General features: G+C 41.1%; 1 protein-coding gene across 4 annotated transcripts in view; it reads left to right on the top strand.

The window, feature by feature from the left end:
- The window catches only part of col27a1b (collagen, type XXVII, alpha 1b), a 591,175-nt gene that overhangs the window by 239,206 nt on the left and 333,654 nt on the right, over window positions 1–18,315 (top strand). For all 4 annotated transcript variants that reach the window (XM_073052881.1, XM_073052882.1, XM_073052884.1 and 1 more), the window contains exons 15-16: window positions 10,425–10,478; window positions 12,524–12,568. In XM_073052881.1, the coding sequence (XP_072908982.1) occupies window positions 10,425–10,478; window positions 12,524–12,568 (99 nt within the window). The remainder of the gene's footprint in view (window positions 1–10,424; window positions 10,479–12,523; window positions 12,569–18,315) is intronic.

The raw sequence follows: 18,315 nt of genomic DNA, 5'->3' as shown, positions 1-18,315 counted from the left end.
CCCCTCTTAAAAACGTTTTTACCAGCGGTTAAAACGGAGTGGTACAGAGTCTTACAGGATTTTAGGATTTAACATAGTACAAAAGCTATTCTTTTAACTACAGAGCTGTACCGTCATACATTATTCAGCGTCTAAACAGTTAACGATTACAGTGGCACTTCCTTTACTATGGTAACATCTTGTCCCTGACTAAAGGCTGGTAGCATCAGATTTCAACAGGCACAGGTCCAAGGGGGTTGTCTTTGTTATTCACATGCTTTGTCAAAATCCTGTGCAGCCGGTTTTTCTATTTAAAAATGGCGCCCCCATTAGCCGTCACCTCTTTTCCGGTGAGTTCCTACATGGGGGACCTGGGTAATTTGGCGAGGTACTCTCCCGCCTTTCCGTTCCATCAGGGTTATTCTCTCAACACCGTGTCCCAAACTTAAATCATCGTGTGAATTTCCACCCAATTCTTTAATGTTACACAGGTAGCTAACCCTTTTGTCAAGACCGTGCAGACTGATAGGTTTCAGTTCGAACCTTTCCCTCAGGCCGCATTTAAATTTCGGCTTTTTCACAGCGCTCTCTTGAATAACAACAGCGTGTGGGGCACCTTTACATTTCAAATCCACCTGTAATCGATGCGCAGGCACCGCGTTACCAAGTCCTCGTTTCTGTAGCTTGGTTGCTTCTTCTGACACCAATCTAATCTTTAAATTTTCTTCATTCGATTTGGGAACTACAAACTTCCCGTTCCCGTCAATAATAATGTTTATTCCCCCACGGTCGAGTTCCACTTTAAGGTTCACCGCCCCTTCGTGTACCAACACCTGGGAACCCTCCCTTTCCCCAATTACCAGGGTTAACCCTGTCTTCACTGAACCCAGTCCGTCTGACCCACAGGGACTGCATTCCTTTTCAGCTGAATCAAATACCTCAGACTTTTTCTGAGCTCCATTACTAGGTTCAGTACCACGTGCATCCACATCTTGGACACACTCAAACGGAACATCTGCCTCTTCCAGGCTTTCAATACCCGTACCCTTTTCAAATTCTAAATTCCCCTGATCCTCCCAGTTCCTCTCTGGGCAACTCCCTTCCGGAGTAAACTCAACCCCGCGGGCTGAAACAACCTCATCTGCCAACCCAGCAGAGCTCTCCAAGGTAATGGCATCTTTTTCATCTAGGACTGCCTTCATCTCATTATCGGGAACACCTTGATAACTCTCAACTTCTTCAAACAGGGCTGCCACCACCCAACAGATCATCCATGTCCAACTCTGGACCTTTTAACAGCTTTTTCCATTTCTCATTTTTATTTCCTACCTCTAGGACCTTTCTCTTTGCTAAGGGCAGATCTAGCTCCTCTCCCTTAACCCCTTTCACTTTACTACTCTTCGGTTTACCACCCTCAGAATCCTCGTGGTACAGGGTCGGTAGGACCGTCTCGGCCAAATCAATACTGGCCAGATTTAAACTGCTCGCTTTCTCAGCTGCCTTTCTCAACAGGCTGCAAATGCTCGCGCCTGTGGTACAGACTGGAGATGCGAGGGGCGGGGCTGCAATCCTCACAGGCTGTTTGGGCCGTGTCACCCTTGTCCAAACCTGCCCCCCGGCTAAATCATTTCCGAGGAGGACGTCCGCGTCATTTCTCGGGAATTCTGATGGAACCACTATTTCGACTGGTCCAGATACTAGCTCACAATCCATAATTACCTGATGTAGGGGCACCATTTCTATTCTTGTACCTATCCCCTTCACGGCGACCATTCCCCTTCTCCGACTGAAATCTAGTATCTCACGGCGGATCAACGACAGCTCCGTCCCGGTGTCTCGCCAGATTCGGGCGGGAATGGGTGGGTCTCCCCCCTTCACGGACACGGTTCCGGGTGACAGCCAAGTCTCTGACCCCTCTCGTACTCTGTCTACCCGGGGCTCTCTCGTCGATTTACTGATTACCACGGCACACCCGATAGGGACCGCTGCTCTCCCTTTTTCTGGCTCCTTTCTCGGAGCAAAGCACCTAGAGGCAAGATGTCCTCCCTTCCCACAATTAAAACAGGTCAAGCCCAGAAATCTCGGGCTGCCTGGCCTTTCCCCCTCAACCTTACCACTAGCTCCCGGCGGGACCTCTGCCTCAGCCGGCGGACTTCCTCGGTCGTTCCCACGATCTCTCGGGTAACCTTTTGGTGAGGAAAACTTTGTCCTGTGGGTTAGGGCATATTCATCTGTGAACCTAGCAATTTCCGAGATGGACTTATTCGGCTTCTCATTCAAATACATCCGGATCTCCTCCGGAACACACCCTTTTAATTCCTCAATCAAAAATAACTCCCTGATACGCCCATAATCCCATCCACCTGTTCCGTGGTGCACCAACGGTCCAAGAGCACACCCTTTTCATAGGCTAGCTCGGTATACGTTTGATTCCACCCTTTTCGTAAATTTCTGAACCTTTGTCTATAAGCTTCAGGTACTAGCTCGTAACTCCGGAGAATGGCCTCCTTTACTTTGGCATAATTCTCCGCTTCCCCTCCCTCGACGGCCAATGCTGCATATGCTCATTGTGCCTTCCCTTTTAACACACTTTGTAACAACGCCACCCACTGCTCTTTGGGCCACTTCTGATTTACTGCCACCTTTTCAAAAAGCAAGAAATAACTATCAACATCTGACTCTTCGAATGGAGGTACTACCCTCAACTCCCGACTAACATTAAACCTCTCCTCTCGATCTAACCCTAGATCTCTTCGCTCTTTCTTTAACTTCTCCATCTCCAATTCATGTTCCCTCTGTTTCTGTTTCTCCCCATACTCTCTTTGCTTTTCAGCTCGTTCCCTCTCATTCTCGGCTACTTCTAGCTCTTTTAGCTGAATTTCATGCTGTCTTTGCTTTTCAGCTTGGTCCTGCTCTTTTTTCAACTCTAACCCCTTTAGTTGGAGCTCCTGGTCCCATTTCACCTCTAACTCCTTTATGTGGAACGCCTGCTCCCTCTCTTTCTCAGCCCTTTCTTTCTCTCTCTCAGCCCATTCTTTCTCCTTCTCAGCTGCTTCCAGCTGCTTTATTTTAAATTCATGTTCCAACCTTAATTTCTCCAACTCTAGCTGATCCATCCCACTAGCTGGTACTTTTTCAGGGATATTTTCCAACTCCTCAGCTGCAAACACCTCCTTCCCGATGTAATACTGAGTTATGACCCTTCGCACTTCCCGCTTTTTCATTGATGACCTCACCTCTGTGAGGCTTAACCCCTTCGCCAGATTTACCAAGTCTTGTGCAACTGTCTTCTGGGAAATGCAGAAATAATGCAAATAATAAAATGCTAAATTGCAAGGTCATTATGAGGTAGATTGTGAGGCCAAGCGTCTATCTTATTGTACAAAAGTTCTGTTCTTTAGTCTGATAATACTGGGATAGATGCAGTCCCTGAGCCTGGTGGTACATGCTTCAGTATCTGACAAGAGAGGAGTATCATCCCTCCTAAATACTTCTATGTCACCCAGTGCCATTGCTAGGTGAATCACTAAATTATTTGACCACCATTTTAGGCAATGAAGATAACCAAATGGACTGCACAAGGATTGAGATCAAGCAGGTGTAAGTGGAGTAACGTCTGGGAGTTTACAGATTAAACAGAATGAGAAGCAGGAATAAAGGTTCAAAGGGTTCAAAGTTCAAAGGTTTATTTATTATCCAAGTACGTATGCAGTATTCAACTCTGAAACACAGAAAACCATGGAGGCCGTTCAAAGAAAAACATCAATCCCTCCCCCGCAGAATAAAAACAAATCATGCTAATGGCAACATCAAACCCCCCCACGCAGAAAAACAAATCATGCAAATGTCAAGAATATCAAATCCCAAGCACCCCCATCTCACTCAAAAAACTAACAAATTGTGCCAAACATCAACAAGATCATCAGCTCCCCCACAAAAAAAGTTGTGCAAGTGGCAACAAAACATCATACCTCCCCACACAGAAAAATAAATCGTGCAATCGGCAAGAACACCAAACTCCCTAACCTTTGCACAAAAAACTAACAAATCGCACCAAAACGTCAACAAGAAAGAACGGATGAAAATACAGAATATGAAAAAAGCAACATTACAAACTGAAAGAGTTCACAGTCCAATCCATAAATCGCAGAACTTCAGTAATATCCTCCAACAACATTGAGTGAGAGAGAAACCACTCGAATATGGGAGCAGTGAACAATGGGCCATTGCACACAGTCACCTACCTTCCTAGTGCAGATAATGAACAGTAGATGAGCTAAAGAAGTGGCCAAAACATGACTGTGGGTAAAGATTTATCTTTGCTCCATAACAAGCTAAATACACCTATGCATTAGCCCCTAGTTGCGCTCACCTGAAGTCAATGGAACTGAATATGTGGAACTGAACATAATTGTGAACAATATTCTTGTACATAGTGTTAACAACATACTTAGGTTAAAGATGAAAGGGGAAAGGTTTAAGGGGAACACGAAAAGAAACTTCTTCACTCAGAGGGATGTGAAAGTGTTGAATGAGCTGCCAGAACAAGTGGTGCTTGCAAGCTGGATTACAATGTTTAAGAGAAGTGTGGATAGGTACATGGATGGTAGGGGTATGGAGGGCTATGGTCCCAGAGCATGTCAATGGATGTAGGCAGTTTAAATGGTTCAGCATGCACTAGGTGGGCCAAAGGGCCCATTTCTATGCTGTACTTTTCTATGATAAAGAAAATGTCCTTTTTTCTTTGATATAGATCTCCTTAGTGAACAAATAACAAATCTTCGAGCTAACAGTTTAAATCTTAGGCTTCTAAAAATATTGAGCCTATTATATTTTGAAGACTTTTAAATACCAGATGAAGGTGTAGCTACTGTGTATTATTAGAGGAACAGGTTATTAGTTGGTTTAATTATCTCCAAGTAGTTCTCTTAAAAACACTTAAGAAAACATTATTAGTGTAAACACTGAGGTAAAAAAACGTATTTTCAGATGGTTGTAGAGAGAAACTTTTTATAAGAGTAATAAAAACCAGCAGCATTTTCAGTGGAACTCGATGGGTCAGGCAGCATCTGTGTGGGAAGGGAGTCCATGAGACCATAAAGATATAGGAGCAGAATTAGGCCATTTGGCCCATGGAGTCTGCTCTGCCATTTCATCATGACTGATCCAATTTTCCTCTCAGCCCCAGTCTCCTGATTTTCTTCCCATATCCCTTCATGCCCTGACCAATCAAGAATCTATCAACCTCTACCTTAAATATACATAAAGACTTGGCCTCTAAAGCTGCCTATGGCAAAGAATTCCACAGATCTACCACTCTCTAGCAAAAGAAATTCCTCCTCATCTCCATTCTAAAAGGACACCCCTCTATTCTGAGGCTGTGTCCTCTGGTCTTAGACTCTCCCACCACAGGAAACATCCTCTCCATATTCACTCTACCAAGGCCTTTCACCATTTGATTGGTTTCAATGAGGTCATCCCTCATTCTTATGAATTCCAAGGGAATACAAGTACAGAGCTATCAAATGCTCTTCATATGACAAGCCATTCAATCTTGGAATCATTTTCGTGAATCTCCTTTGATCCGTCTCCTGTTTCAGCACATCTTTTCTAAGATATGGGACCCAAAACTGCTCACAATCCTCTAAGTGAGGCTTCACTAATGCTTTATAAAGTTTCAACATTACATCCTTGTTTTTTTTTCATGGGGGGGTTTAAAAATTATCTATAGTTTGGGTTGAAACTCTCCATCAGGACCTTACCCCTACAGATGCTGTTCAATTTATGCATCTGCAGCCTCTTGTGATGCTTCTTCGCCTAGAGGAGCATTCAGTCTGCATGAAACTTCAAGGCGAACAGTTAAACAATATCTTTTTCTCAAATGCTTAGTTTAGATGAAGTAAAGTTTCGGTTGCTCCCTCAAAAAATTTGCTATGTTAAGTAAGTCCACAATCTACTGTTACAATCTGCTGATTTTTACTTCAAAAGAATTTTTCTTTTCCTGAACATGTTTTAACAGTTTTTTAATAGATTGCGTACCTGACAAAGTTTGCATTGCTGAAAATCATTTTAGCATCTGTAGTGTAACTTGGGTATGAGGTTACAACTTAGAAGTTCTACTGGATGATGAAGCTCCCCGACGAACTGTCAGAACTGAAATCTCAGCAACTTGGGCTTTGCAGCTGAACTTCAGCTTCCTCACTGCAATGTGAATCCTCAATTCCATTCCTCCTTTCATGGGGAACTTTATAACATACTGTAAAAACATGATCATCGCTAGGAATGCAACCCAGTACTGTAACTGCAATTGATTCTAGAAGGGCCGATGTAGATCAGCTTCTGAGAACCACAGCAATTCTTGCGCTTTAAAAGAAAATCACGGTTTGCTGTCTTTTTCAATGCTACACCATAGAAAATAAAGGAACATTTGAAAACATAGCTTGTGCTTGTTGGGAAACTTGCCTGCTGGGAAATTTGACTGTGCAGTTCTTGTTGCCATCTGCACAAGAACATGTAATCCTTTTCACAAGTGGAGAATGCATCAGAGGAAAGCTATTCTTAGTGCAGAGCTGATCAAAAGAGATGTTAGGAAAAGTTAGGTCCCTTTCTTTCCGCTTGATTTGATTCATTGGTTACTCTCACAGAGCCAGTTAAAGGGCCACATTTCGCCACACACTGAAGTATGCAGTCTGCCACAAACCGCAGTGAGCTTGCCAGATGATGCAGAAATCTGTCCTGCCACAAAGACTTATGAATGAGATCCACAGTCCCTTTATGATACGGTGTCACAGTGGTGATGCTGCAGAGTGTGCTGCACCAGCTGATCCTGTCAAATCCTGAGCAAGGCAGGAAAGAAAAGATTTTTGTCTTCAGAAATAAACCCAGAATCCGAATCGGATCAACATCAGTTTTACTCTCACTGTCTTATTTTAACTGAAAATTGTTGTTCTGCAACAGCAATGCAAGAACATAAACTGACTATAGGTAATAGATAGATGTTACGAGAAGAAAGGAATAATGAGGTAGTGTTCATGGAATGTGGTGGTGAAGGGGAAGAAGCTGTTTCTGAATCTTTGAGTGTGGGTCTTCAGGCTCCTGTACCTCCTCCTTTCTGATAGTAATGAGAAGAGGGCATGTCCTAGGTGATGATGGTCCTTAGTGATGGATACTGCTTCTTGAGGCACCGTCTCTTGAAGAGGTCCTTAAGTCTGGTTGAGTCTATAACCCTCTACAGGTGTCTTTGATTCTGAATTGGAGCTTTCATACCAGGCAGTGATGCAACCAGTCTGAATGCCCTCCACCATAAATCCATAGAAATTTGCTGGCGTCTTTGTTGACACTCTTCAAAGTCCTAAGGAAGTAGGACTGCTGGTGTGATGTCTTCATGATTACACCAATGTGTTTGGATCCAGGACAGATACTCCGAGATGCTGACACTCAGGAGAAGCTGCCCGCCTTTTCCACCGCTGACCCCTCAATAATCTCCCGACTCCACCTTCCTGAAGTCCACAATCAGTTCCTCGGTCTTGCTGAAGTTGTGTGAGGTTGTTGCAATGGCACTGCTCAACCAGCTGATCTGTCTCACTCCTGCATGCCTCCTCATTCCCATCCCAGCAGTGTTGTCATCAGCGAGCTTATGAAGGCTGTTTGAGCTGTGCTTAGCTACGCAGTCGTGGGGACAAAGGTATTAGAACTCTGGGCTAAGCACCTATCTTTGTGGTGTGCCTGTCTCAATTGTCAGTGATTTTTTTTCTTCCCATTATGCTGCTAAAGTTTAGGGCAATGAAAGACCTCCATCTTTGTACACACCGTCACATACAGATTACAGAAGGATTCTTCATTGCTGATTCCCATAACAATTTTTTTTGACCAGTCACGGTCCCACGAACCCATGAACCGGCATATCGATCTTAGCCTGGCCTCTACCCTTAAACCTGTTTAAAGGGCATGGGTGACCCTAACAGCCAAAGCACAAGGCCCTGACTCTAGGCCACATCGCTCTGCAGGTCACTGAGGCACGCAAGCCTCCAAACCCTATGACAAGGTTGTGGTCCGCTTGGGGAATTTATCAGCGGGGAGGAAATGTTATTACTAATGAAAACCAGCATCCCATATGCCTTCTTGAAATATCAGTCAATGCATTTGAAAGCAACTTATCCTAATGGGTCCATTAGTATTAATAGTTAAATGCTTTTCAGAAGTGTGTAAGAAATTAATTTTTAAGCATGCAATAATGAGGTTGTAGTTATATCCCAGATGATGTGGAAGAGTTAGGGGAGGTCTATCCCATAAGAGATGATCTCCTGCTGAAGTCCAAACAGATCTTAATTTACCACAGTTGTATTGCCAAGCATACACCATAAACTCATTATTAAAGCCACATTTTGCTTGTTCTATGCTGGGTAGGGTTTGCAGTAGACAGAAAGGGCAGCTAATGGACACCATGTCAGTGTAGCAGTTAGCGCAATGCTTTTATAGCATGGGGCGTCAGAGCTCATTCTGGCGCCATCTGTAAGGAGTCTTTTTATGTTCTGTACAGGTTTGTTGCCTGGATTGGGGAGCATGCCTTATGAGAATAGGTTGAGTGAACTCAGCCTTTTTTCCTTGGAGTGACGGAGGATGAGAGGTGACCTGATAGAGGTGTATATCGTGATGAGAGGCATTGATCGTGTGGATAGTCAGAGGCTTTTCCCCAGGGCTGAAATGGCTAGCACAAGAGGGCAAAGTTTTAAGATGCTTGGAAGAAGGTACAGAGGAGATGCCAGGGGTAAGTTTTTTACACAGAGAGTGTTGAGTGGGTGGAATGGGCTGCCAGTGATGGTGGTGGACGCGGAAACGACAGGGTCTTTTAAAAGACTCCTGGACAAGTACGTGGAGCTCAGAAAAATAGATGGCTATGGATAGCCCTAGGTAATTTTTAAGGTAAGGACGTGTTCGGCACAGCTTTGTGGGCCAAAGGGCCTGTATTGTGCTGTAGATTTTCCTATGTCTCTACGTTCTCACTGTGGAATCTCTGTGTTTTCTCTGGGTGCTCTGGTTTCCTACCACAGTCCAAAGACGTACTGGGTAGGGTAATTGCTCATTGTAAATTGTCCTGTGATTAGGTTAGGGTTAAATCAGGATTGTCAGTGGTTGATGGGGCGGCACAGCTCAAAGGGTCAGAAGGGTCTATTCCGTGCTGTATCAAAAAATAAATACACTTTGTAAGTCTGTTCTTGTAATTAGACTATTCAGGAAACAGTGGTCATCCTGGTATTAACAAACAAACTAATCTCACAAGAATCTTTCCTTTTGAAAGGGCTGTAAGTAAACAAAAAGTAAATTATTACAAAAGCATCCAGTTTACTCAGATTGTTTTCTTCTATCTGTTGCACAGTTCTGGCCCTGTGGTTTCCCATGAGCCTCAGAAAAAAATAAAAGAATTGCCTCTATATGGCACATTTCATGATTTTGGAATATCTCAAGGAATAACCAGTGAACTTTTGCACATGTTTTCTATGTCACCTAAAAGCATATCTTTCAAAGTGCTTACTTAGAAGTGTTATAACCCATTTGGTAATTTGTGCATTATTTGGATTACATACTGGAAATCTGAAAAACAGAAAATTACAGAAATACTCATACATTAGGCAACATCCTTGGAGAGATCAGTAGAATTAATGTTCAAGTTATTTACCTACCATGATGATGGAGAAGAATAGTACCCATGGCCACAAAGAAAATTCTGGTGATATTGCTGGGCTTATTGAGTATTTCCAGCATTTATTCTTTATGTTTGACTTGCTTAGATGCAAACTAAAACTTTTTATACAAAATAATATATCCCACATCTTCAGTGTTGTAGTATATCTGTAAGCAGTGGAAACAATTCTTTAATGTTTATATACTCAGATGCATTTCTCAATTAACCACAAAACAACCACAGATTTAACGTGCCAACAATTAACAAATTGAAGAGCCTCAAATGGATTTTTTAATTTTTAGAAGTTCTATATAAATGCATATAATTGGTGATATTATAGGCGGTATCAACATGCAGAAGTTTATTGTGTGGCTGATGTTAGTAGTTTTTAAGTATTATGTTGTGGATTGTATTAATTTTGTTCCCAGAACATGGAAGCGTACAGTGGAAATGTTCAAAATTTGGCCAATAGTTAACAATTGGTTTACTCTCTAGACACTTGCAAGATAATTCCTCAAAGCTGTCATGAGTAAAAAATGGGAATGCTCCATGCCAACGGTAACTGGAAGCAAAGTTTTGCAGTATGCTGTCAGAAAAAGCTTGGAGTTGTATCTGATCTGGAAGTGCTTGACAATTATAAAGGAATAGCATGTTTCAGCTGAACTGAGAACCAGCTCATTTTTGTGATTTCTTTTCATTAACTGTTTTATTTGCGGGTGAACATCACAACAAGCCATTGACTTGTCCTTCCTGTTTTTCACAGGGTGATATGGGGAGAATTGGGAAAATGGGCAGGCCTGGACGGCCTGGACCAAAGGTGAGATGGTTGTATCGACACTCATCTTGTTAATTGTTTTTTCTCTCTGCAGCTTACTTCAATCCTGTACAGTAGTCTCCAACAACCCCCCCCCAACCCGCCCCACCATTACCAGACAGTGATGCAGCCAGTTAGAATGCTCTCCACAGAACATCTGAAGAAATTTTCAAGTGACATTTTATTATGGTCAAATTATTGCCATAAACAATAGACTGAGCATACGTATAGTATATCACATTTTATACAGTTCAAAGCCTGTATTATGGTTAATATCTATGCTAATTGTATGAAAGTGACATGCAGTGCAACATTGACTTCAATGAAGTAGATCCCAATTTTAGAACATTATCATGATTACAGCGTGCTTAGTGTTATCAGGGATGAATTTCAAGGTATACATATTTAAAACACCACTTTACTTTGGATACTCCTCATATTAGTATAAAATTGTGAAACTTGTTAATGTGTGCCTCTCTTAGAAGCAAGTAGCATCTCTCAAATGAATATCCATAAAATTTCAGTGTATACAGTATATTTTGTGTGGATGTTTACTTGTATAGCAAGGTGCCAAACATAAACTGCAATATATTACCATGTTAAAAGCACTCTACATCAAACCCCTGAGAAATTCACTAGTATTTTCTTATTGCATTCTAATTTTCAGATTCAAATACCAATTAAATTTGGTTTGATAGGGGTGAATATCTGCTGCTCAATTAAATAAATATTTCTGTGAGATTTCTTATTTTGCCTCTGTATTTGCTTAAAGTACTTTTTCTTCATTCTGACCAAAGTTTAATTTAATTTATGGCCTATGAAAGAATAATGAAAAATTGCAGAGAAAATTATGTTTGGTGTTCAATGTGTGAAATACTGCTTCCACACACAATGATGGAATGATGGAACTGGATGTATTTTGACTGGGTACAATGCCATCAATGAGACTGTCTATTTATTCCCATTGAATATCATCTGATTCATTTACCGCTGAATCCTTCATTCGTGACTTTCTCTCTCCTTTCTCATTATTTAAACATATTCCTCTCCAGCCTCATATCTTCCATTCTGCCTGAAATTGAGTGAATTCCAAAATTTGCTTACTTGGCCTAATTCACACTAATTCTCATTCGTCTGGCATCTCTTTGCGTGCTGACATACAGTGACATCTTATTAAATGACATATCAGTTTTAATAGTTTACATCCTCTCCCTCCCAAGTCTTTCTCCTTCCTTTCTCTGTAACCTCTTCTAGCATTACAATCCTGCTTCTACATGCTTCTAGCCTCTTAAAAATCACAGTGCCTTCAGCTGCCAGTTCCCTGAGCTCTGGAACTTGCTCCCTAAATTCTTCCCCCTGTTGAGGTTGGACTCAGTTACCCATTGAAGCATTCTTCTATGAATGTTCTTTTGTGACTTAGGCAGATTTTAATTATATGTACTTCTGCTTTTGAGGTGTTTTACAAAGTAACAATGTGCTTGGTTAATACAAGTTGGTGTTATATGGTAACTAACATCTGAATGCTGTTCTGTAAGTGTTTGATTAAATTACATTGAGGCTAAGTCACTGTGAAACCTTTCTGTGATATTTTCATGAGAGATCCAGTAGACATACAGTGAACTTTTCCACCAGTTGGGCTGAAAATCATTCACTGAAGTTACAGTTAAAAGTTCAAAATCTTATTATCAAAGTACATATATGTCACCATATACAACCCTGAGATTAATTTTTCTGCAGGCATACTCAGCAAATCTATAGAATTGTAACTATAACAGGATCAATGGAAGATCAACTAGAGTGCAGAAGACAACAAACTGTGCAAATTCAAATATAAATAAATAGCAATAAATAATGAGAACATGAAATAAGGTGTCCTTGAAGTGAGATCATTAGTTGTGGGAACATCTCAATGGAGTGAGCTATGACATTCTACCAATGAATTCAATCCAGTTTAGTTTTTTTTAAATGTATGTTAATAAATTATACTTAAAGAATATTACATCCATGTGCTGTTTTCTATTTTCTAAGTTTTTTGCTTATCTTCCTAGGGGCTGATGGGAAACCCTGGAGAACCAGGATTGAAAGGTGATAAGGTGATCTGAATACTCCCTTATTGCACTGATGAAATATTAATGCATCCTTCCAACACAAGTTTAATATTCCCTATTGCATAATAATTCCAAAGCATAGTATTGAATTCTCTCTGTTGCTATACTGTATTGATGTATGCACTGATTTAAAAATAACATTTTCTGCCTTGTGTCTATCTAATATTGAGTTTTTCTTTAGCAATGGGTTTATTTCCTCCTAATTTTGCATTTAATTCTTTTTAAAATTTAGTTTGATAATAATTTGCAAAACAACATCTAATGTTCCATTATTGCACTGGAGTGTCGTTTGTTGTATTTGGCACAGTTGTATAAGCCCCATTTTCTATTAATCGCTCCTATCTAAGGCAACAGAGAAGCAAATTGCTGTTGCTATTTTATGCGAAGAAAGGGGTATGGGGGAACAGCAGGAACACGGTATTGAATTCTGATGATCAGGCACGATCATGTAGAATGGCAGAGCAGGTTACTCCGGTTCCTATCACAAACAAGGGAAAATCTGCAGGTGCTGGAAGTCCAAGCAACACACACAAAATGCTGGGTGACCTCAGCAGGCCAGGCAGCATCTAGGAAGAGTACAGTCAATGATTTGGGCTGCAGCCCTTGAGCAGGACTGGAGGAAAACAGATGCGGAGTAGAGTTAAAAGGTGGGGCTTCACCGAGCACCTCCCAGTGGCCACCCATTTTAATTCCATTTCCCATTCCCATTCCAACATATCAGTCCATGACCTCCTCTAATGTTGCGATGACGCTACTCAGGTTGGAGGTACATCTCATATTTCATCTGGGTATCCTCCAACCTGATTGCATGAATGTCAATTTCTTGAACTTCCAGTAATGCCTCCCCACCTTCACCATTCCCCATCCCCTTTTCTCTCTCTTACCTTATCTCCTTGCCTGCCCATCACCTCCCTCTGGTGCTCCACCCCTTTTTCTTTCTTCCATGGCCTTCATTCCTCTCCTATCAGACTCCCTGTTTTCCCCAGCCCTGTATGTCTTTCACCAATTAACTTCCCAGCACTTTACTTCACCCCTCCCCGTTTCACCTGTCACCTTGTGTTTCCCTCCCCTGACCCCACCTTTTAACTCTACTCCTCACCTTTTTTTCCCTCCAGTCCTGATGAAGGCTCTCGGCCTGAAACACAGACTCTTTTCCTATAGATGCTGCCTGGCCTGCTGAGTTCCTCCAGCATTTTGTGTGTGTTACTCCTGTTCCTATTGTATTTTCAGTGCTTTCTTGTTTGACAGGAGATGAAAACCAGAAGCTCTAAGTCATATTTAAAATACCCCTTTTCTCTCTTTTTGGAAATATTGATGCATGTCTAAGTTTGGAAACTTAATTTGTAGGAATTATGGGGAAAATTCTTTGACTAACGTCTGTAGCACAGCATGTTCACCTATCGATGTATTGTGCTGACTTCAAATTTATTATTTCACCCATCAAATATTATGAATACTGCTAAAGTATTCTTCCTGTAAGAAACTAATGCATGTTGTGGCTTCATATTCTCTGAAGGTATATGTTGACCTGGTTAATCACAGCTGGCTTTCAGCATTGTTCTTCATTCTCATTTCTTGGTTTTTCAATATGATTGCTCAGGATATTTTATAGGTGGCATGTTTTCAGAATAACCAAATACTACCATAATAACATCTTCTTGGGAAAAGCAGTAGTACTACTATTTTTATAGAAAGAAGCCGAGCAATTCAATCCTGACACATTGCGTCCCTTCAGGCTTATATAGAAATAGCTAAACGTCATATTTAACCACCATTGTGTAACGAACTAGGTTTGCATGCTAGAAGTTTGCTTTGGTTTTATGACTGGGGGGGAACCATTCTTTGCTCATTACTCTACATGTACAGGAGTTGATCATCTTTCACGGATAACATTTTTATAAATGTTTTGTGCGCTAAAAACATTTTTGTAGATAGACAGGTACTTTATTGAACCCAAAGGAAATTACAGTGTCTCTGTAGCATTACAAGTGCACAGATATACAAACGTACAAATATTAAAAGAGAAATTAAAAAAAGTTACCTCAATCAGTCTAACAGGAGGGGGTCATCACTTCCCCACCTGTAGGTTGACTCATTACAGAGCCTAACGTCTGTGAGTAAGAATGACCTCATATAGCACTCTTGGAGCAGTGTATTTGTCTTAGTTTATTACTAAAAGTGCTCCTCTGTTCAGCCAAGGTGGCACGCAGAGGGTGAGAAACTCTGTCCAGAATTGCAAAGATTTTCTGTAGGGTCCTTTGTTAGACCACAACTCCTGTAACAGAGCCAGCCATTCTAATCAGTTTATTGAGCCTGTTGGCATCACTGTATTGATGTCATTACCCCAGCACACCACTGCATAGATGATTGTACTGGCAACAACAGACTGGTAGAACATGTGAAGGAGAAGCCTGCATACTCCAAAGGATCTCAGTCTCCTGAGGAGTTAGAGGTGTCTCTGGCTCTTCTTGTACACACCACATCTGTGTTGGTGCTCCACTCAAGTCTGTCATCCAGGTGCACCCCCAGGTACTTGTAGGTCCTCACCACATCCACGTCCTCACCATCGATAGTAACAGGGAGCAGTGTAGGCTTAGTCTTCATCTCCTTTGTCTTACTGATGTTGAGCTGCAGATGTTTCAGCTTGAACAGTTTGACAAAGTCCTCCACCAGAGCCCTATATGCATCCTTCCATCTTCCCTTTATACACCCAACTATTGTTGAGTCACCAGAGTATTTCTGCCAATGACATGACTCAGTGACTCATTGTTGTTACTAGTCCGAGGTACACAAGATAAACAGGAAGGGAGCCAATACAGTCCCCCGTGGGGTACCAGAGCTACTTATAACCACGTCTGACACAAGCTCTGAAGCAGCACAAACTGTGGTCTGCCATTCTGGTAGTCCATTATCCAGGATGCAATGGAAGTGCCAACCTGCATTGAACAGAGCTTTTCCCCCAGCAATGAGGGTTGTATGGTATTGAATGCACTTGAGAATCAAAAACATGATCCTCACAGTGCTGCTCTGCTTATCCAAATGGGAGTAGGCTCTGCTGTACATTTTGTAAATTGCTGTTAAATCCTCATATCAGATCAATAAAATAAAGAAAGATTGATTAAGGAGTATAATGGCATCATAAAGACTGTGCTATTTATCTCAGCAATCCATATATAATTATTTTCTAGCCTGGCCAAAATAAATATATTCTCACACATTCTTGGCCTTGCCGTTGCATATCCTTTGTTTAAAAGTCAGAAGTTCCAGGAAGATAATGTTCAGTCATTTGCTTATGGAGTTTCTTTGAGTGCTCCCGAAGTTAATAACCTGCATTTAACATAATTGTTTTACATTTATTATATTAAAAGTCCAACTAAATGATGTGTGTAATTTCAAGAAATCTTTGATTTCTATCTAACATAAAATAAAGAAGTTAAACATTGATTGTTAAATGTCAACATTCAGGTAGATTTTTACTAATCTCCATCACTATTAAAAACCTTATTATCTTTTTGACTGCTAGACTAACTACAAAAGATGTCTGTTAATGTAACTACACAACTGGGATAGAAATTATATTTTTCAGTCTTTTATTATATTTTGTATTTCAATAATCTAAATATTTTGAGAAGTTAAAAATATGTGGTAGATTTGATTTTCATTTTACCTGAAAAATGTTAGCAATGAGCCATCTATTATGGTGACCACCCAACCTAAATTTCACTGGAAGTCTAGTGGCTTCTGAAATGGTTTTTATTCCAAAGCAGCAAGTTCAAGATCTATTTGCTTCCACTGTTTTAAAAATGGAATGTATACATTTGGCTTGGCTTTACTACAGTGGTGTTAAACAATTTTAGCAGTGGTGAAATAATGTTGAAATCAACTCATAAACAATCAATTCTTACCTTTAAAAGGCAACGAGAAAGAATTTTTCAAGAGAATGAGTACTCTTCTGAAGCTGAGACCAGATACTCAATTGGATATTTTTTCCTCACAAATATCAATTTGATCTGGGTTGTTTTATGCAGAAAGGATAATGTCATTCCCTGTGCAAGCTTTGATTAGCAAATTAGAGCACCCGGAGACTACCTGGGGCTGGGGAATCCTGTCATAGGGCAATCCCAGGGTAACATGGTGTTACCAGCAATGTGTCAAACTAGGATTCAGTTAAATAAATGAACTCCCTCCTTTAATCTTGGCAACATCCCCCACCACTTCATTTTGTGATTTTTAACCCAGCCCCCCTTCTCTCACCTGTCTGTAGATGCAAACCCACTGCTGGTCCTTATTTACTGTAAGTTCCACGTCTCCTAATGTGCTTCCAATCCCTGATTCCACTCCCATCCATAACCCTGTGTGCTGACGTTCCTCCCAACACATCTCCTAATTTCCTCTCCCCCTACCACCACCAAGAACAGAGCAGTCTCCTCATCTCTCAGTATTCTTCTCTGATGCCCCAATCCAATCTCCAAGTCGCTGCAGAGGCTCAACAGAAGCTGAGACTATTATCTCACAAGCTTGCCCTCTGAAAATATTACCCAGCAGCTCTAAATTGAGCTGCATGAAATTTTAATATGAGGGCTACAAAATGAAATATGTCATTGGCTCCCCATTATAAGAATGCAGTGCAATTTCTAGGCAAGAGCTTCTTGTCTGTTTGCTATATTGACCTGCCTACAGTGTTACCTCTGTGTGATAACTACCAAGTTATCATTTGAAAAGATGTGTACTCAAAGTAAAATGGACAAGTTTGTTTCAACTCAAATATGCCGAAAAAATCTTGGATGTGGGTACTTGCATTTAAAAAGTGCTTGTTTTGTCAGAGAAACAGTGCTTTTTGAAATATTCATGAAAGGGTAAACAGAAAGGACTCTTTGATCTCTGAAAGTTATAGACATCAAAAGAGCCACTTGGTTTCACTCATATGTCATTATGAGGACCAATTAGATTTGGCAGCATTCTTCATCCTTCAGCCTGAAAAAAAAGCAGGCTAATCATGAAGTAGAGATGTTTCATCATCCGATGAACAAACAAGCTCTTTGACCCACCACATACACACTGCCCAATACATCTGCACAAATCTGTAGCCTTCTAAGTTTGGCAAGAGGAGTTCTTGTCTAGATGCGTGTTGTGAAAATATCTGCCTTCACCACTCTTGAGGAAGTGTACTCCAGGCTCCAGCTATCTTCCTCTGTGTGAAAGAATCTTCCTCTCAGGTCCACCCTGAATCCTCTTCTACTCACTTTAAATCTATTGCCTCTTGTCTTAGACCACCTCACTATGAGAAAAAGATCATTGCTTATCTATACCCATCATAACTTTATAACATCGATTCCCAACCTTTTTTATGCCTTGGACCAATACCATTAAACAAAGGGTCCACAGACCCCAGGATGGAAATCCTGCTCCATGAAAGGTCATCCCTCTATCTCCTTTGATCCAGGGAAAACAAATCTAGCCCATCTAGTTTCTCTTTATAACTATTGTTCTTATCCAGACACCATCCTGGTGAATTGCCTCTGTACCCCCACCAGCACAAGAATACTTTCATTTCCTGAGCTACAGTCACAAGTCTTGAGTTCAATGCTACCGAGATTTATTGATTGGCCATTTCGTAACTTTGAGGGCTTTACGTGAATGAATTGGTAAGCGATTAATAGTGGATCAATATGAAAAGATATATGACAGGTTACTTCATCTTATTATCAGAAGGATTGGTGAAAGGAAAACAA

This window comes from Hemitrygon akajei, chromosome 7 (genome assembly GCF_048418815.1).
Source record: "Hemitrygon akajei chromosome 7, sHemAka1.3, whole genome shotgun sequence".
In the NCBI taxonomy this organism is placed as follows: Eukaryota; Metazoa; Chordata; class Chondrichthyes; order Myliobatiformes; family Dasyatidae; genus Hemitrygon; species Hemitrygon akajei.
This window is presented reverse-complemented; position numbering and strand designations above follow the sequence as displayed.